Source organism: Ceratotherium simum, chromosome 2, assembly GCF_057802395.1.
Source record: "Ceratotherium simum simum isolate JZ-2026a chromosome 2, ASM5780239v1, whole genome shotgun sequence".
NCBI classification, from domain to species: domain Eukaryota; kingdom Metazoa; phylum Chordata; class Mammalia; order Perissodactyla; family Rhinocerotidae; genus Ceratotherium; species Ceratotherium simum.
Window position 1 is genome coordinate 620,933 of NC_141901.1, and position 20,910 is coordinate 641,842.

A 20,910-nucleotide genomic window follows, 5' to 3' on the forward strand; every position below is an offset into this window, starting at 1 on the left:
GAGCCTGAGCCTGAGAGAAATGATCTCGTGAGCGATACTTTGCATGGAGAGAAGTCTACAGGCAGCCAAGATTTAACAGCTGAGGACCTTAGTGACTGCAATTCAGATGAACCTCCTGTGTTAGAGGTTAAAAATACAAGAACTGAGAGTCCTATTCGTGTTGCAGACCAAGATGCTCTGATCCTTGCAGAGGAGAGAGAAACAGCATATTGTGAAAATTCAGTCTCAAGTCAAATAAGTCAGGCAATTATTCAAATGATTGTGGAGGATATGCATCCTTACAACTACTTCTCAAGCCCAGCCTTTCAGAGGTTCATGCAGATTGTGGCCCCTGACTATAGGTTACCATCTGAGACTTACTTTTTCACTAAGGCTGTACCTCAGTTATATGATTGGGTCAGAGAAAAAATTTTCTTAACTTTGGAGAATGTTCAAAGCCAAAAGATCCACCTGACTGTGGACATATGGACCCATGACCCATCCACTGATTATTTCATTGTGACTGTACACTGGGTCTCCTTGGAAACTGTACCTTCTTCCAATAATGGCAGGATCTCCAATTTTAGAAAGTGGGCAGTACTTTGTGTAACAGGTTTGGCCAAAGACTGTTTGATAACCAACATTTTACAAGAATTAAATGACCAGATTGGTCTGTGGCTTTCTCCTAATTTCCTCATCCCTAGCTTCATTGTTTCTGACAATTCCTCTAATGTGGTACATGCAATCAAAGATGGCGGTTTTACCCACGTGCCGTGCTTCCTGCATTGTTTAAATATAGTCATTCAGGACTTTTTCTGTGAGCATAAAAGCATTGAGAATATGTTAGTGGCTGCTAGGAAAACCTGTCATCATTTTAGTCATTCAGTCAAGGCCCGTCAGATCCTGCAAGAGTTCCAAAATGATCACCAACTTCCATGGAAGAATTTGAAGCAAGATGAAACTGGCCATTGGATTTCTACCTTTTATATGTTAAAATGGCTCTTGGAGCATTGCTACTCAGTTCACCATAGTCTTGGTAGAGCCAGTGGAGTTGTGCTCACCTCCCTTCAGTGGACTCTAATGACTTATGTCTGTGATATTCTTAAACCATTTGAAGAGGCCACCCAGAAAGTGAGTGTGAAGACCACAGGATTGAATCAGGTGCTACCCCTAATCCATCATCTACTCCTTTCCCTGCAGAAACTCAGAAAAGATTTTCAAGTCAGAGGTATTACTCAGGCCCTCCATCTGGTGGACAGCTTATCTCTGAAGCTTGAAACTGACACCATACTAAGTGCCATGCTCAAATCCAAGCCCTGTATCTTGGCTGCTTTGTTAGATCCTTGCTTTAAGAATAATTTGGAAGACTTTTTCCCTCAGGGTGCTGATTTAGAAACTTATAAGCAGATCCTTGCAGAAGAAGTTTGTAATTATATGGAATCTTCACCAGAGGTCTGCCGTATTGTAACTTCGGAAGCTTCTGGTCCTTCAGCTATAGTAGGAGCTGATTCATTTACCTCATCTGTAAGAGAAGGCACCTGCAGTTCAGGATCTATTGATAGCTCAGCTGCAGATAATGTTGCCACTGGAGGCAAAAGCTTCATGCTTGCTTCTGCTATAGCAGCAGTGGATGAATACTTCAAAGAGAAGTATCCTGAGATCTCAGGAGGTGATGACCCTTTGATTTACTGGCAGAGGAAGGTGAGCATATGGCCAGCTTTGACCCAAGTTGCCATTCAGTATCTAAGCTGCCCCCTGTGTAGTTGGCAATCTGAATGTATCTTTACTGCAAATAGCCACTTTCATCCAAAGCAGATCATGAGCCTAGACTTTGACAATATAGAACAGCTGATGTTTCTGAAAATGAACTTGGAAAATGTTAACTATGATTATTCTACGTTAGTTCTGAGCTGGGATCCTGAGAATGAAGTTGTTCAAAGCAATGAAAAAGAAATATTATCCTAATTTCTTTTTCCTTTCTCCATTTAAAATGGGCAGCTTATTGCTATGTTACTGTATCCTAATTGCTATAGTTGTTATATGTAGTTAGACCAATTCTTTATATGCACATCTGGGGAAACCTGAAAAGACAAAAAGGGCTGAAAATTCCTCAGAGGTAATGTTGACAAAGTGAAGATTAAAGATTTCACAGTGGTAACTCAATATAGCCGTCACTTGAAATTTTGTTTATACCAATTGAGAAAGAAAAGATATTTTTTAAATAAAAAAATATAGTGCAGCATTGGAAGGCTTTAGGCTGGTAGATTGAACTAGTAATTGGTTTTAAGTAAAAATTTCTCCCAACATGGGAAGTTTGATTGCTCTGAAACCAATGAAATTGAGAAAAAAGCATACTAAGCTGGTATCCCCCCCCCATTTTTCTATTTCTTTAAAAATCCTAATTCGTATTTACAGCTTGGCAAAAGCAAAACTCACTAAATTGTTTTATATTTGGAAATTTCTAATTGCCTCCTCATACTGGTCACCTTTAAAATTTCAACTTACTGAGTGTGATAGAGTTACCCTTTATATTTAGGATTGGATCTATATAAAAGAGACACATTGGAAAACAATTAGGAAAAAATTACTTTTAGTCTTTGAATTGCCTTTTTTAACCTTTACAAAATAGTGTAAAAAACAGTAAAATAAAGATTGTATAGGTACTTTTACATAATTTATGGGTAAATGACGTAATAAGAAGTTTACAAAATTGAAAAAGATTGAACAGGAATTGGAATGAAAAGCCCCATGAGCATACTTTGACAAACCCAGTATCCATTTCCCGAAGAATGTTTCTGTAATTTTAAGTGATCTTACTTGTCTTCAAAAAAATACACCGAATGATCCATAATACTACATTCTTAACTATGAGATTGTTTTGGCCTCTATTCTTAATGAAAAATAAGCAGTCAGTATTTTCACGTGTTAGGAATCATTGCTTCACTGGTTAAAATGAGAGAATTGATCTCAGTGATCTTTAAAGTCCCTTTCCACTCTGAAAATATGTTTCTGTGTTTGAGTGGGAGGCCAGAAAATGATGACTTTTAGTAGAAGTCTATTAAAAGTTTCAGATTGAATAACTAATATAAGATCCCAATTTTTCCTTTTTTTCATTTTAGATTTGGGGATATTCCCTGCCCAAAAATTTCCTGGAAAATTGACTAGTATTAAGTGTGAGTAAAAGGTGTCCACTTTTTTTAAGTTTTGATTTCAGTTTTGTCTTGGATAGTATTTGGCAAGATTTAGCCTAGAAATTATGTAGTATTTATTACGTGAGATTCAAATTGCTTTGTTACTGGGCTGGTTTCAAAATTTAGAACTCATTGCTATGTATCAAAATCGTTTTTTGTTTTTGTTTTTTTTTGAAATTCTTAAATGGTAAATGTACCATTGTGAAATGAAACTGCAACTCCAAAAGTTTACCCTTTTGCTAACTGGAGTAAATAGATAATTACAGTCTTTAGTTGTAGCCATCAAATAAAGAATTTTAAACTAGGCTGCGTAAGCAAGCCTTTTGTAGGGTCAATATTGAATGTGATGCCAGTGACACTGGTGTTTCTATAAAAGAAGAAAAAGTCTTCCCTTAGATAGAAGCTTTCTGTATTTTGACAGTGCCAGTTCAGGATGGCTATAATGCTGCTCTGCCTTCTACAGCTTGCTGCACCACTCTGTAGTTACTCTATAACCATACGTCTCTATCTTTTCTGGTTAAACACTCCCTGAAGATGATAAAGATGATGATGATGATGGTATACATCCATCCATATTATACACATTGATATGTGTGTAAGGATTTCCCTTCATCTTTATTTTGCAGGCTGGGCAAAATTTAGTGTAACATATTAGAGTACTTCCTGATACTTTGGTATAAGAGTAAGTTCACAATTTTTATAATGAACCCAAATCTAAAGGCTTTTGTAGTGCATTTTAAAAGGGAAAACTTACCCAAATGTTTTATTTCTACACATTTGTGGATATGTGTGTGTGTGTGTAAGCCAGTTAGTATATATGTATATGTATATTATATACATAAAACACTTCATGTTTTTACATACAAGTATGCTTTTATTATACAGATAATAAAGATGGGGGAAGGTTTCTGTTTTTTTCTTAATAGGTGAAGAAATCTTGAAGACCAGAAATTGGATCATATTGAATTTTGGTGTTCTTTTTACTTTTTTTTCTTTTTAAATCATATTGTTCGGCTATGGAAGATGGATTTTTCTTTTTTTTAATCCTTTGAATCTCAAGTTCATCTATAAATGAACTCTTTTTTTGTTTTTTGTTTTTTTTTTGGAGGAGATAACTAACCCTAGCTGTCTGCAGTCTGACAAAGGTTATTCGAATGGACTTAATCTCCCAGTAGTTGGGAGATGTTTTAAAAACACGTCCTGTGTTTGAATTGTGGCTGAGAGGTTTCCTTGGCAATGTGAGGAGGAAAATTCTTTCTGCCTCATTATTATTAATTCATGGATTGAGTGTTGGTTCGACCTACAGGCGTAAGATTGGAACTCAGTGAAGACACAGACGTTCCTGTTGAGAGCAACCAGCTAATGTAAGTGTGGAAATGAGTTTTTTCTCATTAAAGGAGTGAACATTTTTGTAATTTAAGGCATAATATTCCTGGATCAGTAAGAAATTAAATAGCGATTGTCAAGACATTTTTTCTTGTAATTGTTTACAAGCTTTTGGTTTTTGTATGGAATCCCCCCTTTTTGATAATGTGCATTATTAAAAAGGTAGAAATATAGCCAAGGTGCAATCTCCCTGTAATTTCATCTCCTCGGAGAAAAGCACCGTTAATAGTTTATCATGACATAGTTCCATGTGCAAAGGTTTTTTTTTACCCAGAGCTTATAAAAAAAAATACCATACATTTTCCCCCAATACTTGGATGGTTGTGTTAGGGATTTTAGTTATATGGCATTGTCTGTCTTCCTCCCATAAGCATAGTAGACGTTAAATATTGCTTGCCTTTTTGCTGAGTGCAGTTATGAATTCAGAATGTTTCTTAGTATAGTACTTTAATTAGTGAGCTAAAGCCTCTTTGCTATCTTTAATTTTATTCCCCTGGAACCTTTTTGTATGAAGTAGAAATTTTTTTCAACTGGTTGGCCAATTTTTTAATTTCACATGCCACTTTTTTCATAAATCACATTTATTCATGGACTCGCTTGAATTGTGCTCATTCATTTGTCAATATTACATTTAAATGTTACCTTTCACATCTACCTGTAATATCAGGTAGAGCAGGCCGTCTCATTCTTTTTAAAATTTTCTTTATTTTTCTCAGTTATTCTAGATGATTTTACAGTCTGTCAAGTTCCGATAACTAACTCTCAGTGAAATTTTGACTTGAATTGCATTCAATGTATACATTATTTGGGAAAGAAGTAAACTTCTTTAAGTCTCTTCTCCATTATCTCTCCATTATCCGGACCTTCTGTGCCTTAGTAGTTTCATAGTTTTTTTGGTTTTGTTTTTAATTCAGTGTGAGTCTTACACACTTCTTCATTTTCTTCCTGTATATTTTGTAGTTTTATTGTGAATAGGACTCTGTTATCATCAGAATGATTGCTACTGGCATATAGGAAATTTACTGTTTTTTTTAATATCTTATTATTTTAACTATTTTTTAGTTGATTGTTTGGTTTTCTAGTTTGCAAGCATATAACCTGCAGATACTAAACTTTTTGCCTCATCCTCTTTAGTCTTTAAGCCTTTTTTGCCTTATTGCGTATGCTGGACTCTGCAGAACAGTGTTGAATAATAGAGGAGAAAGAGTGTTCCTTTTTTGTTTGCCTTGAATGAGCTTACCTCTAGTGATTAAGTGCATTTATGCTAAGGAGGTTCCTTGTAATTTACTGACAGTTTTATCAGGAAGAGATTTGCATTTTAGCTTTTTTTATTTAAGCCAATTTAACTTTTAAAAAAATACTATTTTAAATCCTCTTTTTTTTTTACCATTTTTTTCCGTTTTGAAATCTTAAGATACCACAGAGTTTTTGTTTTTGTTTTTACTCCCCTTTACTCTATTAATGTAATGAATTTCCTAATGTTAAACCTTTCTTAGTCCTGGAATAAACCTTCTTTTTGATTGTGTGTTACTCTTCTAATCTGCTGTGGTTCAGTTGGCTTTATTTAGGATTTATCAGCTGTATCATAAATCAAATGTACAATGCAGTTGTTTGACACTTTTTTAAAAAGCAGTGGAATAGAGCTGTGACATGGGTTTGTTCATTTTCTGCTTTTGAGTTCTTTTTCCTAAACTTTTTCTCAAGTTAGAATGCTTCCTTAAGTAATTTTTTCAAGAATATGTGGAGTACTCAGATGGTATAGTTTTTGAAACTTTTCATGTCTAAAAACTTCTTCCAAATGCTGAGATCTCCTTGAAATGTAGTTTGAAAGGCTAATTCTAAGGTCATAATCTCTCCTTTAAATTCTGGATGCATAGCATTTTGTCTTTTAGCATTTAGAGGTTCAGATAAGCAGTCACATGTCAGGTCTGATTTTCTTTCTTTTGTCATCAGTCTCCGTTTCCTAGAAGTCTGTATGATTCTGTCTTTACCATTGGAATTCGAAATTTTACTATATTTACAGTATAGTAGAGATGTCTAAAGAAAATTTCTGCCTGGCATTTGATGAGCCCCTTTTAATATAAGGACTCAAATTCATCCAGTTTAGTGAAATTTTCTTGTATTGTTAATATTCTCTCTACCAATTCTGTTCCTTTTAGAATTTTCATTGTATAGAAATTGAATCTTCTGGAATTATTTCCATGTTGTTTACCTTATATTTCATTTTGACATCTTTTTGCATTCTGGGAGATGTCCTGACGGTGATACCTTATTATTCAGTTATTGCGTTTTTTGTCAATGTTTATTCTGTTATCTATTCTTCTGTTGAAATATCTTTGGGGGAAAGAGGCTAGAAATTGGAGTTTTCTTATTTTTTAAGCTTTCTGTTGTTTGCATTCTTTTTTCCATAGCAATGTATGCATTCATATCAAGCTATATCCTTTAAAACTTGCTGAGAGAGCCAGCCCTGATGGTTTCGTGGTTGCAGTTTGGCATTCTTGCCACTTTGGCGGCCCGGGTTCGTTTTCTGGTCACAGAACCACACCACCCGTCTGTCAGTGGCCATGCTGTGGCGGCAGCTCACATAGAGGAACTAGAAGGACTTAAAACTAGGATATACAACCATGCACTGTGGCTTTGAGGAGGAAAAATTAAAAAAAGAGGAAGATTGGCAACAGATGTTAGCTCAGGGCGAATCTTTCCCTGCAGAAAAACAAAAAAAATTGCTGAAAGCATGAGGATTTTAAAAGAATTTCTCCTTTTTTTTTACATTAATTCAGGGATGGGGTGCTGGAGGGCCAATTATTCATCTTGACCTCGTGCTTTCAGACAGCTCTTTTCTGTTGTAATCAGTTTTTTCTTGGCATCTTGGATTTTTTTTTTCTTTTTTCTTTTTAAAACTTAAGAAATTTGTAAGTGTGCATCTTGGTTTTTGGTTTTTGCTTGGGGTAGTAGTGATTACTGTCAATATTTTATCTTAGAAATTTTTTTTGCCATTTTATTGACCAAGAATTATATCCTTTTTCTCCCCTCTAGTGAAAGCTGTAGAAGCTCAATATGTAAAATAGATATATGTAGGAGCTGTTCTGTTGAAACAGTAGTAAGGGAGTGCCCATCTACTCAAGTTTCAGTCTCTCCCTGCCCTGCCTACATCTGAGGGAGTTTTGTAGAACCTAATTTGAAGGAAAAAATGCAATTCATGCTATTTTGTTGCTATTTCACAAGTACGATTTTGTTGTTTGATCAGTATGTTGGGGGTCATCCTGCAACCAGCAACAGATTCATATATGTTCTTTGGGATGTTGGAATGAAATCGACATCTGAACCTTTTTTTTCCTTTCTAAAAAATTACTCTAAACCTTTTTCCTTCTCATCTGTGTAATACTTTTCCTTTTTGCATATGTGTCATTGTAATTATTTGAATATTCCTTAGAGACTTGATTCCATGTGAGGCAGTTTTTTAAATTAACTTTTTGTGTACTCTAGAAGGCAGAATGTATTCTCTGGGTTTGGGGTCGGGGGAATCCTGCTGGTGGATCTGTGATGTGCTATTAAAGGTCTAACCCTTGTACCATTCTGTAGTGGATCAGCGATGGTTGCAATTTCAGTTAAGGCAAACTTAAATTTTTTATTATGTCTATGTTTCATTATATTAGAAAATTTAATGTTAATTCTGAGCATAAAACAAACTAATAAATAGCCACCTACATAATCCTACCACCCTGGCGGTAACTACTGCTAACATTTTGGTCTATGTTCTTCCAGACTTCTTCCTGTTGCTCCACATCCTCACCAGCATTAGGTGGTGTCGGTGTTGTGGATTTTAGCTGTTCTAAAAGGAATTTGCAGTCCCTTAATGATGTATGATGTTGAGTATCTTTTCATATGCTTATTTTCCATTTGTATATCTTTGGTGAGGTGTCTGTCGAGACCTTTGCCCATTTTTTAATTGGTTTGTTTTCTTATTGTTGAGTTTTAAGTGTGCTTTGTATATTTTTCACACCAATCCTTTATCAGTTATGTGTTGTGCAGTGATTTTTCTCTCGGTCTGTGACTTGTCTTTTTACTCTCTTAACAGTGCTTTCACAGAGCAGTAGTTTTTAATTTTAATGAAGTCCAGCTTATCAGTGTCTTCTTTCATGGATTGTGTGTTTGGTGTTGTATCTAAAAAGTTATCACCAAACCCAAGGTCACCTGGATTTTCTCCTATGTTATCTTCTAGGAGTTTTACAGTTTTGTATTTTATATTTAAGTCTGTGATCCATTTTAATTTTTGTGAAAGGTGTAAAGTCTGTGTCTACATAGATTCTTTTGCACGCAGATGTCCACTTGTTCCAGCATCACTTACTGAAAAGATTATCCTTTCTCCATTGAAATTGCCTATGCTCTTTTGTCAAAGATCAGTTGACTATATTTGTGATCTATAATAGTTTCCTAGGGCTGCCATAACAAAGTACCACAAACTGAGTGGCTTAGAACAAGAGAAATTTATTAGCTCACAGTTCTGGAGGCTAGAAGTCTGCAACGCTGTTGGCAGGGTCATGCTCTCTCTGAAACCCGTAGAGGAATGATCTTTCTTTGCCTCTTCTAGCTTCTAGTGTTTGCTGGCAATCCCTGGCATTTCTTGGTTTATAGATGCATCACCCTAGTCACATGGCCATCTTCTCCTTGTGTGTCTTCGCATCATCTTCCCCTGGTGCATGTATGTCCCCTTCAGTCCAAGCTCTCAGCATTTCTGCTGTGATGATTGATTGGATCCATAAGTCACACACCTCATCTCTTCAGCATACTGTTGTCCGACCACACACTTGGTGTTCCCTACAGAGCACACTTTCTCATTTTTGGCAATATGAGTAGGCTGAGAATTTTCCAAATATTCTGGTTCCTTTTTGCTGAGTAGTTCCTTCTTCAATGTATCTCTTTCCTCTTGTGTTTTACTGTAAGTAGCAAGGAGAAACCAGGCTATTACCTTCCACACTTTGCTTAGAAATCGGCTCAACTCCATATCCAAGTTCATCACTTAAAAATTCTATCTTCCATTCAACAGAACACAATTCAGCTAAGTTCTCTGCCACTTTATAACAGGGATTACCTTTCCTCCACTTTCCAGTAACGTGTTCCTCATTTCCATCTGAAACCTCACCAGAAGCACTTTTGAGTGTTTCTAGCAGCAGTTTCTTCTAAGCTTTTTCTATCAAGTGCCTCCAAACTCTTCTGGCCTCTACCCATAACCCAATTTCAAAGCTACTTCCACCTTTTTAGACCTTTTTTTTTTTTTATTTACAGCAGCACCCCACTTCCCAGTACCAAAATCTGTAATGGACTGCATATTGTCACATTACATGAATGTACCATAATTTTTTTAAACAGACTCCAGCTTTTGAACATTAGGTTTCACTATTAGAATCAAGATGGTGATGAACTTTCTTATACATTATTACCTTGTATATTTGTTGAATATTCACCTTAGGATAAATTCTAGAAATGCAGTTGTGAGTCAAAGAGTATGCAGGTTATAAGGGTTTTAGTATATGTTCAGTTAGTATATGTTTACTCCTAACCTAGGTTGCTGACTTCAAGGCTGGTTTTTATCATGGCCTGGTATTCTTGGATTATGATTTTTAGTGGAAGATATGATTGAATTTGATTTCATTAATTTCAAGTTGCAGATCAGTGTTTCTGAAACCTGATCTTCTGGTGTAGAAGTTTGTAGAAACCCCTTCCAGATTTTGACATGTGCTCTGGTCATGTGTTTTCACTTTTGTAGAAGCTTTCTTGAACACTTTAATGTGAGGGACAGGGACTGGGGAGAGGGAGGGAGTGTTGGTTGTTTTGTTATTAGAGGTAATTGTTTCACCAGTTATTCTAGTAAGACAGTTTTTCCCACCTACTTATAATTATATACTTTTGAAATAACAACAATGCTTGTGAAAATATTGGAGCTTTTGTCAGATGAAAAAAATCTAAAGTAATCTAAGTGCTGTTAATAATCATTTGTTGAGTTAGCAATGCTTATTTAATTGTATGCTGAAACAATATAACAAGCACCACGGAGAATACAAAAAAAGAAGGGAGTGGCTATCTTTATCAAAATTTTCACATTGTAGATGAGTATGCACAATATTCACATAAGAATGAAATATGAATCAGTGTTCACAAGGCTCTGTATAGGCAAGTATGTATTCATATAATTAAAATTTGGTTTTAACAGTGTGATCTCATTAGTCAAGGTGATTTGGAGGAGAAAGTTGGAAGAATTTACCTGAAATACTTTAATTCATTGTCTCCTCGTTTTAGGATTACATTTTAAAGACGATTTCTGTGATTGAGTTGTCATTTGGAAGATTAAACCCATTTCAAGAGGACGCGGAGCTTGTCCTCGCCTTGAGGAAGCAGTGGCTTGTTTTCAAGAAGCCATTTCTGTTCTAAGGATCTACCCAGCATGTCTAATCAAGGAGAAGACTGCTATTTTTTTTTCTATTCTACATGTACCAAAGTAAGAATTGGCATCTCTAAATCAGTTCTTTCTGTGATTTCCCTAATAAAATTAGATAAAATTTTCACAAAATACTAAGTTGTTTTTATGTTTTGTTTTGCTCATGAATGGGCGGGTTGTATTGTAGAAACTGTCATGGGTTGAATTTGACTTTTTTCTTCCGATTTCCTGCTGAGTACTAAAGCCATCTTATTTCTAAATATGCTTTTGTAGCTTTTTATTTTGTCAAAACTTCTTGTTTTTCTGCTTGATTCTTCTGCAGCTGCATTTAGATCTGTCTGCTGTTTTCTGTGACTTTATGACTAATTGTATAAGTGTATATTTTGTTAGAAAAACTTTTCTTAAGTCATCTTGGTACTATGTTTGAAATCAGTAGTTTGAGCAAAGCTCTGATCTCATATAGCAGTTTGCACAACAGTAGCATTTTGTTTCACATTATTACCATTGTATAAAGTATACAGTGAAACCTGGAAGTATCCTTAAATCCTCATCTATTAATTTACTTTCTTATTTTCCATCAAAAGCTGGTTACACAAGTCGGGATATATGAAACTGTTTTAAAGATAAACTGTAAAACATATTTTTAAATAGTACCTAATACTCCCACTTTTCTTTTTCAGCCCCATCTCCCAGCTTGTGTCACTCATGTTGTCATATCAGATGAAGGGTACTGTCAAGAAATAGGTTGTAGGAAATTATAAATTTGTTGACCTCAGATTGTTCTTGTCATCCCATCTCAGTTATTTTCTACCTTGCCTGTCTCTCCTTACCCTTTTGTGTTTGTCTAGATGCCAGGAAACTCTTAATAATCAGCATTTTTACCTGGGATCTACTTTGGTACCGTAGTTCTTTTCTGTATTGTTCTCTTTGTTTACAGGGTGACAGCTGTCAATTTCGTCACTGTGAAGCTGCACTAGGAAATGAAACTGTTTGCACATTATGGCAAGAAGGGCGCTGTTTTAGACAGGTGTGCAGGTTTCGGCATATGGAGATCGATGTAAGTTTTCAATTTGTATTATGATAAGTAGTCTGGTGTCATTATGGGCAAATAAAAAACGGGAAGAATGACATTTTATGTAACACGTGGGTTAAATTTTTCTTAATGACCTAGTGAAATTTCTGTGATTATTGTAATGCTCACTTAATATCTAGATGTTATGGGATATGAATTGATATCATTTTTCTGGAAGGCAGTTTGGTAATATATCTAAAGTGTAAAAATTATATATGTATATTTGGGGAGTATTTGTATTTCTGTGTTTATTTTAAAACAGTCTCAAACTTAGAGAAAAGTTGCAAATACAGTAATAAAACTTATTTTTCTAAGCCATTTGGGAGTAAATTACTGACATTGTCTATCACCTTCAAATACTGTAATGAGTATTTCCTACAAACAAGAAGGACACTCTCCTGCATAACCATAATACAAATGTCAAAATTAGAAAATTAACATTGATATATTACTTTCGTTTAATCCTCAGATCTCATTCAAATTTTGCCATTGTACCAGTAATATCCTTTATTGCAGGAGGAGCAAATCCAGAATCAAGTGTTGCATGTAGTTGTCATGATTCTTCAGTCCCCTTCAATCTAAAACAGTTGCTCAGTCTTTCCTTGCCTTTTGTTGGCATTGACACTTTTGGTAGTTATAGGCCAGTTATTTTGTAGAATGTCCCTCAATTTGTGTTTGTCTGATATTTCCTCATTACTGAATTCAGGTTGTGTATCTTGGGCAGGACTATCACAGAGGTGATATTTTTCTCATTACATACCATTAGGTGGCATACAATTTTAATTATTCCATTACTAGTGATGTTAACTTTGATCACTTCATTAAGGTAGTATCTACCAGATTCCTTCACTATAAAGTTATTCTTTTTGTGATTAATAAGTATTTTGTGGAAAGGTACTTTGAGACCTCTGATTATTTCATTTCTCATCAAACTTTTAATTTTTTTCCAGTTATTTATTTGTATTTGTGTGAACTCATGGTTTCCTATTTTATTCAATGTGTTGTACCCCATTACTGTCATTATTTTTTATTATCTTCAAATTGACCCAGATTTGGCCAGCAAGAGCCCTCCAAGCTGGTTTTTTGTATCCTTTTGATGTTTCCGCCATTTTTTAAACACCTCTTAGCTTTCTGGCCAAGAAGATTTTCCAGGCTCATCCTGTACTTTTCCTCCTCCTCCCTTGGAATCAGCCATTTCTCCAAGGAGCCCTGGTTCCTTTTAGTGAAGAATGGTATGTAGAAATAAGATTTGGGCTGCTCCTGGAGTGTCACTGCTTCCAGGCCCACAGTGAACAGAACAAGGGAATATATAAATATATATACATACACACATTTACATCATTATTTATTACTTTATGTACTGAAAATCATGAGTTCACATAGATGCCTCCAATTCACCAGCAGTACAGAGTTTAGTCTGGGCTTCTCCTTTTCCATGCTTGTAACTCTCTTCTCCAAAAGTGAGAAACTCAGTTCCCATTGTCCTTAATATTATTTATTCGATCAGTCCCCTAATTGTGTAAACCAATATTGTATCACAGCCTCTTCCTTCCTCTCAGGCTGTGACATCACACATGAGGCTACCCTTCCATGGGGACATCGTTCTCACCTTGTTTCAATTCCAACACCCTGTGCCAGGCCTATCCCTTTGCTCCACTTTGAGGACGCCTTTCTTAGGCTGCTTGGACTCCAACATCCAACTCTGGACTGCTCTTCCCCCCGATGGATGCCCTTTTCACATGCTTTGGTTCTGGTACTCTGTGTTGGGAAGCCCTCCCATGTGAGCTACTTCCTCTCACCCGGCTCATTCTTCAGCTCTGCACCAGGTCCCCACTTCTGCCTTCCTAACCCTGCATTAAGATCCCTTCTGCACAGAAGCCTTGCTCACCCTCCTCAGGCTTCAGCACTGCACTAGGCCACCCTTCTATGCAAATGCCCTGCTAAACCCCTCATGGGTTCTGACACCTTATGCCGGTTCCACTTTGTCACGTGGACACCTTCCTCATCGCAGTCAGGCTCCAATACCCTGCTCTCAGCCACATACCCTTCCCTCTCCCGCTGTGAATGCCTTCCTCTCTCAGCCTCACCTAATGACTTTGGACTGAATTGTTTGAGAGGGGATGGGGAAAGAAGGAAGAGACTAAATATGCAATTTGTATGCCTGGGATCAGACAGCTACTCCAGTTTGGTTCCAGATTGGTAGTTTCTTAACTTCATTCTATGCTGCCTGTCTCCAAATAGCAGGGAATTCACTAAGTCCATTCAGAGAAAGAAATACTCTGCAACTTTTGGAAATCCTGTTGTAACATTGCTGGCAGAGTGTAAATTGGCACAACCCCTAGGAAAGGTATGTCAGAGTCTCTGAGAACATCTACATTTAAGATTCTCTAGACGAACTCATGGGACTCAGCATATAGTTGTATTATTCATGGTTAAGATTTATTACACTGACATAGTAAGGATACACTGATCATAAGAGAATAAGATACCGGCAGAGTCTGGAGGCATCCATGTGTGGGTTTCTTTATGGTCTTTCCCTCCCACAAGGGGTCACGCAGAGTACACACTACCCCCAGCGATGAAAATGCAGCAGCGTGGGTGGGATGTTTCTGCCCAGGGAAGCCCATTAGAGATTCAGCATCCAAGGTTTTTATTGGGCTGGTCACATAGGCACTCTCTATTTAACACATACCAAAGCTCCAGACTCCTGGAAGAATGGCAGGTGTTCAGCATAAGCCATATTGCTTGCACAGTGTAGGTACAGTGATCAGTTGACTGACTAGGAACATTCTGAGAGCCAAGTTCCCACATGCCAGCCAAGGACCAACCTTGTAAGGAGGCTGTCTAAGGATAGCAGTCATAAAGCTACTCTATTAACTCCTTTCTGCACAGGATTATTTGGTTGCATCTTTAAAAACTACTAAATGGTTATGCCTTTGTCTCATCTGTACTCCTATGTGCAGAATGAGATATATGCAGAATTACTAGTTATAGCATAATTTGTAATAGTAAAATATATGAAACAGCCTAACTTTCATTTAAAATAAATTTTACTACATTGATACAGTGGAGTGCTGGGCAACTGTTAACAAAAAATTTTAAAAGGGAGACTACTTATTAATTGATATGGAAAGATCAGGACATATTGTCAGTGAAAAAGCAAGGGGCAGAATAAGGTGTGTAAATATGCTAACATTTGTGTAAAAAAGAGGGAAAAGAATTTATATTTGTTCTTCACTGGCATATGCATTTAAAAAATCTCTGGAAGTATAAAGGAGAGACTTAATGACTATAGGGCAGTGGGGACAGGAATGGGAAGGAGCCTTTCTACTGCATACTCCTTCTGTATGCAATTGATTTTCATTATTTGTGGGTTCCACATTTGCAAATTCGCCTAAACTTACTCGCTGAAGTTTATTTATAACCCTCAAGTCAATACTTGCAGTGCTTTCATAGTCATTCACAGACACATGCAGAGCACGGAAAAATTTGAGTCGCCTGATATACATACACACTCCCAGCTGAGATCTGAGATCAAACAAGGCGACACTCTGCCTTCTTCAGCTCTCATACTGTAAACAAATGTCCTTTTCAAGGTCCAAGTAATGCCATATTTTTTTGCAGTTTTCTGCTTTTTGTTGGTTATTTTGCTGTTTAAAATGGCCGCCAAGTGTAGTGCTGAAGTGCTATGTAATGTTCCTAAGCGCAAGAAAGCTCTTATGTGCCTTATGGAGAAAATACACGTGTTAGATAAGCTTCATTCAGGCGTGAGTTAACAGTACTGTTGGCGTTTAGTCTAATGTTAATGAATCAACAATATTTATTAAATGAGCAGTGTTTAAACAAAGACACACAGAAAACAAGGTTATGTAGTGACCAGTTGATGAAAATATTGTGACCAGAAGCTTGCAGGAACCTAGCTCTTGATTTTCCTTAGGAGCAGTCTGGTTCAGCATTCACTAATTCAGTATTCATGGTGACTTTATAGAACATAACTGCTGCAAATAATGAGCATCAACTGTATATCTTTGGACCATGTGCTGTAATACGTATTAAAAGTTTAAAGAAATAATCATGTAGGAGAATGTTAAAGTGAAAGAATTCTATACCAAATAAGTGATTCTCTTTGAATAGTAGCATAACAGGCATTTATTTCCATTTTCCAAGTTTTCATTGCTTGTTTATAACTTTTCATTTAGAAACAAAATCCAGTAAGTATTAAACAGATCAAATAAATGTCATGTGACTCCTGTATATAGAGGCTATTATTATAGAAGTTATCCAAGAATTTGAAATTTACTTCCAGGAAAGAAGTAAAAACTTAAGCAAAGACAGACCCAGGAGCAAGGAAGATAGGCGTTAGGTTGTGCCTTGAGGAAGGAGTAATCAAGGAGTTATTGCTATTCCTATCTTAAAAACAATGGTAGCTGTTATACCTACATTTTGGGTATGATTAATAAATTCTATATAATTCTTTGGAAGGTAAAGATATTTTGCTGTACTTTTAAAAAATAGATAATCATGCATGTGGCAATACTCTGGACATAAAATTTTTAAATAGTTTTTACCAAATTGCCTTTCAGAGATGTTAAGCTAACGCGCATCTCTGTTATATGGGACTGCATGATTCTTCCACACCCCTACCAACACAGTGTATTATCAAATTATCAGTCTCTCAATATAGTACATTTTGGTCTTTGTCCTATTTGATACATTCAAGGATCTTTTTGTGATGGTCATTGTTTCTCTCCTCCATATTTTTAAATTTCTGAAGTAATGCGCTGTTCTTTCCTGGAATTTTAAACTTAGGCTGCTTGTTATGATGAGAGATCCAACGTAATGCAGGTTATTAATCAGAGATTAGTTACTTTTTGGAAGTGCTTATCGGGTCTTTTTTTTTTCTTTATTGAACTATTTGTTAAAGTATATATAGAAATGTGCACAAATCATAATCTTACAACTTGAAGAATTTTCACAAAGTGAGTATACTTACTTGACCAGCACCCAGATCAAGAAATAGAGCATTTCCAACCCTCTGTCTTCCCCCTCATCCCTTCATTGTCACTAACCACACCCTGAAAGCTAATTACCATCCTGACTATTCTTTCATAGAGAAGTTTTGCCTGTTTTGATTTTTACATAAATGGAACCATACAGTATGTATACGCTCTCTTGTATCTGGCTTCTTTTACTCTACATCTGTGGTATTAAGTGTAGCAATTGTTTATTCCTTCTCATTACTACGTAGCATTCTATTGTATGAGTACACAAGGATGTATTTATCCAGCCTAGTGTTGATGTACCTTTGGGTTTCCATTTTGGAGCTGTTACAAATAGTATTGCTTTGAACATTCTTTATACACATCTAATGTATATACTAGAACTAATGTGTATATTTGTTGGACATATATCTTATGATCCAGCAGTTTATTCTAGATGTGCAAGTATTCTTTTTTTTTTCTCATTCTCTTTCATAAGAGGTAGCTTGGGAAGGAAAAATACCATCCTCAGTGTGTCGCATGTGCCTTACTTTGAGAAGTCACGAATGGGAAAATTTTTCTCAAAGTCGAACTCTCAGCTTCAAATAGCTACAGTTTATCGGTCCTTTCTGTGTGTTAATAAATGCTTTATGTATATTATTTCATTTAATCCTCATAAGAAACCAATTAGATTGCTACTGTTATTCCCATTTTATAGCTGAGGAAGGTGAGACTCAGAGGCATTAAATTGTTTGTCCAACATCACATGGCCAATGAGTAGCATACTAGAGATTCAAACCCGGTTATCTTTGATTCCATAATTTTAACCAGTGTCTTATCCTGCTTCTTTAAATTAAGCGTAGACATTTAGGGGCTACAGGATAAGGGCAAGGAGGAAAGAATAGCAGATAAACTACTTCTTTGCTCCCTTTATCTTTCCGTCATGCTAGAGTACGTCACTTTCAGCAGCTCCTCTTCCTCCTGCTCAGAGTCATCACACATGCCTCAGATTTTTGAACCCTGTATGAACTTTGCCCAGAAAACAAATCACCACATTAATGCAGGTCACACTTCTTTTTTTTTTGGTTAGGAAGATTGGCTCTAAGCTAACATCTGTTGCCAATCTTCCTCTTTTTTTTTTTTGTGAGGAAGATCAGCCCTGAGCTAACATCCATGCCAATCCTCCTCTTTTTGCTGGGGAAGACTGGCCCTGAGCTAACATCCATGCCGATCTTCCTCTTTATGTGGGACGCCGCCACAGCATGGCCTGACAAGTGGTGCGTCACTGCGCACCCGGGATCCGAACCTGGACTGCCAGCAGGCGGAGCGCGCGCGCTTAACTGCTACGCCATGGGGCCGGCCTGCCAATCTTTCTCTTTTTGCTTGAGAAGATTCGCCCTGAGCTAATATCTGTAACAGTCGTCTTCTGTTTTTTGTATGTGGGATGCTGCCACAGCGTGGCTTGCTAAGTGGTGTGTAGGTAGGTCCACACCCAAGATCCAAACCCACAAACCCTGGGCCGCTGAAGCGGAGTGTGTGAACTTAACCATTGCGCTACCAGGCCAGCCGTACACTTCGTTTTTTTATTTGAAAACAATGTATTTTTCCCTCTTACAGAAAAAACGAAGTGAGATTCCTTGTTATTGGGAAAACCAGCCAATGGGATGTCAAAAACTAAACTGCGCTTTCCATCACAACAGAGGACGTTATGTTGATGGCCTTTTCCTACCTCCAAGCAAAAGTGAGATTCATTTTTAATTTTAAAAGAATATTATATATATAATGAACACATACTATGCACACTGTACAAAGTACTTTATATATATTGCCTTTTTTTAGTCTTGTGAGAGAGTGGTATTATTTCCACTTTACAGATGAGGGAACTGAACTTTATTAGGATTAAATGACTTTTACGTAGTCATAAACCAGTAAGTAGCAGAGTCATGATTAAAACTTTGTTGCCAAAAGCCATACTGCCTCACAAATGTTTCTTGGCACACGGTTTAGATTATTATAGTTTACTTCATTCCCATTTTCTTATCAGAACCATAGAGGTTTTCAAAAGAAACTTGACTTTTCAGGCCAGGGGTTGGCAAATCTAGTCCTCTGTTTTGTAAAATAAAGTTTTATTGGAATGAAGCCATGCCATTCGTTTATGTATTTTCTATGGCCAAATTTTGTGCCACTGCTGCAAAGTTGAATAGTTGAGACAGAGATCTGTGAAGCCTAAAATATTTATTATCCAGCTCTTTTTTTTTTTTTTTTTAAGATTTTATTTATTTATTTTTTCCCGCCAAAGCCCCAGTAGATAGTTGTATGTCATAGCTGCACATCCTTCTAGTTGCTGTACGTGGGACACGGCCTCAGCATGGCCGGAGAAGCGGTACGTCGCTGCGCGCCCGGGATCCGAACCCGGGCAGCCAGCAGCGGAGCGCGTGCACCTAACTGCCAAGCCACGGGGCCGGCCCTATCTAGCTCTTTATAGAAAAAGTTTGTTAACCCTGCTCTAGGCTGTAATTTAAAATAAAACTTACAGTACCAAAAGCTAGTATTTATTTCCTAAGTCCCTTTAAAAGTAATTTCCTAGTGAAATGATCAGCTACTTAAAAGCCGCATGTGCCATGTGATAAAATTTGATGGCTACATATTTTCACCTCTAAAGGAAAAAAGTAGGCTCACTCCTTTCTGGTTTGGTTCAAAGTGTTACCTACTATTTCTTAAAAGCCATTTCTTGCTGAGCAGAAAGCCTAGAATTTCAATATTAAAATTAAATGTCTAGAATTTGCAAATAGTTACTATGCATCTAGCCCTCCCATTTATTCTATGTTTTGAGTGCCCAGTTTGAGTGTGTTTACGTACAGTGAAGTTATTAGCTAAAAAGCCACATTTTCTCTCCCTGGGAGTTTAGAACCTAATTGGGAAAATGGAGAAATTAGGTAAAAAGACAAATGCTCGTAAGGAAAATGCACCAAACTTATCATAGGTAGTTGTGGATTTTTGGTGAATTGAGACTGTATCTTCTATTTTTAGTTTATGACTAATTTTGTACGTCTAGCTCTGTTGCCCACTGTGCCTGAGTCACCAGAAGAGGAAGTGAAGGCTAGCCAGCTCACAGTTCAACAGAACAAATTGTCTGTCCAGTCTAATCCCTCCCCTCAGCTGCGAAGTGTTATGAAAGTAGAAAGTTCAGAAAATGTTCCTAGCCCCACGCATCCACCAGTTGTAATCAATGCTGCAGATGATGATGAAGATGATGATGGTAAGTTGTAGCTTTTTCTTTAAGGCAAATAAATGATCTGGGTCACTTAGTGAATTAGACAGAGTGAGGATTAAAGCTCTAGTCCTCCTTGTAATTGTAAATTTGCCTTAAATGTTGATAATATAGATCAGTTTTCTGAGGAAGGTGATGAAGCCAAGACACCTACCCTGCAACCAACTCCTGAAGTTCATAATGGATTACGAGTGGCTTCTGCCCGGAAACCTGGGGTCAATTTAAAACAAGGTAAGAAGACGCAATGTTGATGCTGGTTTTCACTCATAAATCTTACAGCACTATTGAATGTGTCCAGACTATTTTAAATACTTTCGAAATTTAGTTCACTATCACCAGCACCTCCCACTTCCCTACCCCTTTTGTGCGCACATGCGCGCGCACACACTCTCCCTCTCCCTCTCCCTCTCCCTCTCCCTCTCCCTCTCCCTCTCCCTCTCCCTCTCCTCTCTCTCCCTCTCCCTCTCCCTCTCCCTCTCCCCCTCCCCTCCCCTCCCCTCCTTTCTCTCTCTCTCCCTCTCTCTCCCCCTCTCTCTCTCTCCCTTCCTCCCTCCCTCCCTCCCTCCCTCTCTGTCTCTCTCTCTCTCCCCTCTCCC

At 37.1% G+C, this 20,910-nt stretch overlaps 2 protein-coding genes across 3 annotated transcripts in view; both read left to right on the plus strand.

Annotated features, from left to right (window-relative positions):
- The first annotated feature begins 3,603 nt into the window (after positions 1 to 3,603).
- LOC147917710 (uncharacterized) lies at positions 3,604 to 3,702 on the plus strand. Its single transcript, XM_087436800.1, has one exon. The coding sequence runs from the start codon at positions 3,604 to 3,606 to the stop codon at positions 3,700 to 3,702; it is 99 nt and encodes a 32-aa protein (XP_087292926.1).
- Positions 3,703 to 10,912: 7,210 nt separating this feature from the next.
- ZC3H11A (zinc finger CCCH-type containing 11A) overlaps positions 10,913 to 20,910 on the plus strand; it is a 32,732-nt gene continuing 22,734 nt past the window's right edge. Inside the window, exons 1-5 of one of the 2 annotated variants that reach the window (XM_087436767.1) lie at positions 10,913 to 11,052; positions 11,930 to 12,049; positions 18,661 to 18,784; positions 20,099 to 20,302; positions 20,429 to 20,545. In XM_087436767.1, coding sequence (XP_087292893.1) covers positions 10,999 to 11,052; positions 11,930 to 12,049; positions 18,661 to 18,784; positions 20,099 to 20,302; positions 20,429 to 20,545 — 619 coding nt within the window. In that variant the 5' untranslated portion in view covers positions 10,913 to 10,998. The remainder of the gene's footprint in view (positions 11,053 to 11,929; positions 12,050 to 18,660; positions 18,785 to 20,098; positions 20,303 to 20,428; positions 20,546 to 20,910) is intronic. The other variant, XM_087436769.1, reaches the window with a different exon arrangement.

Bases quoted from the DNA above. Each gene is read 5' to 3' on its own strand.
- LOC147917710 (XM_087436800.1), top strand. From the start codon at position 3,604: ATGGCTATAATGCTGCTCTGCCTTCTACAGCTTGCTGCACCACTCTGT.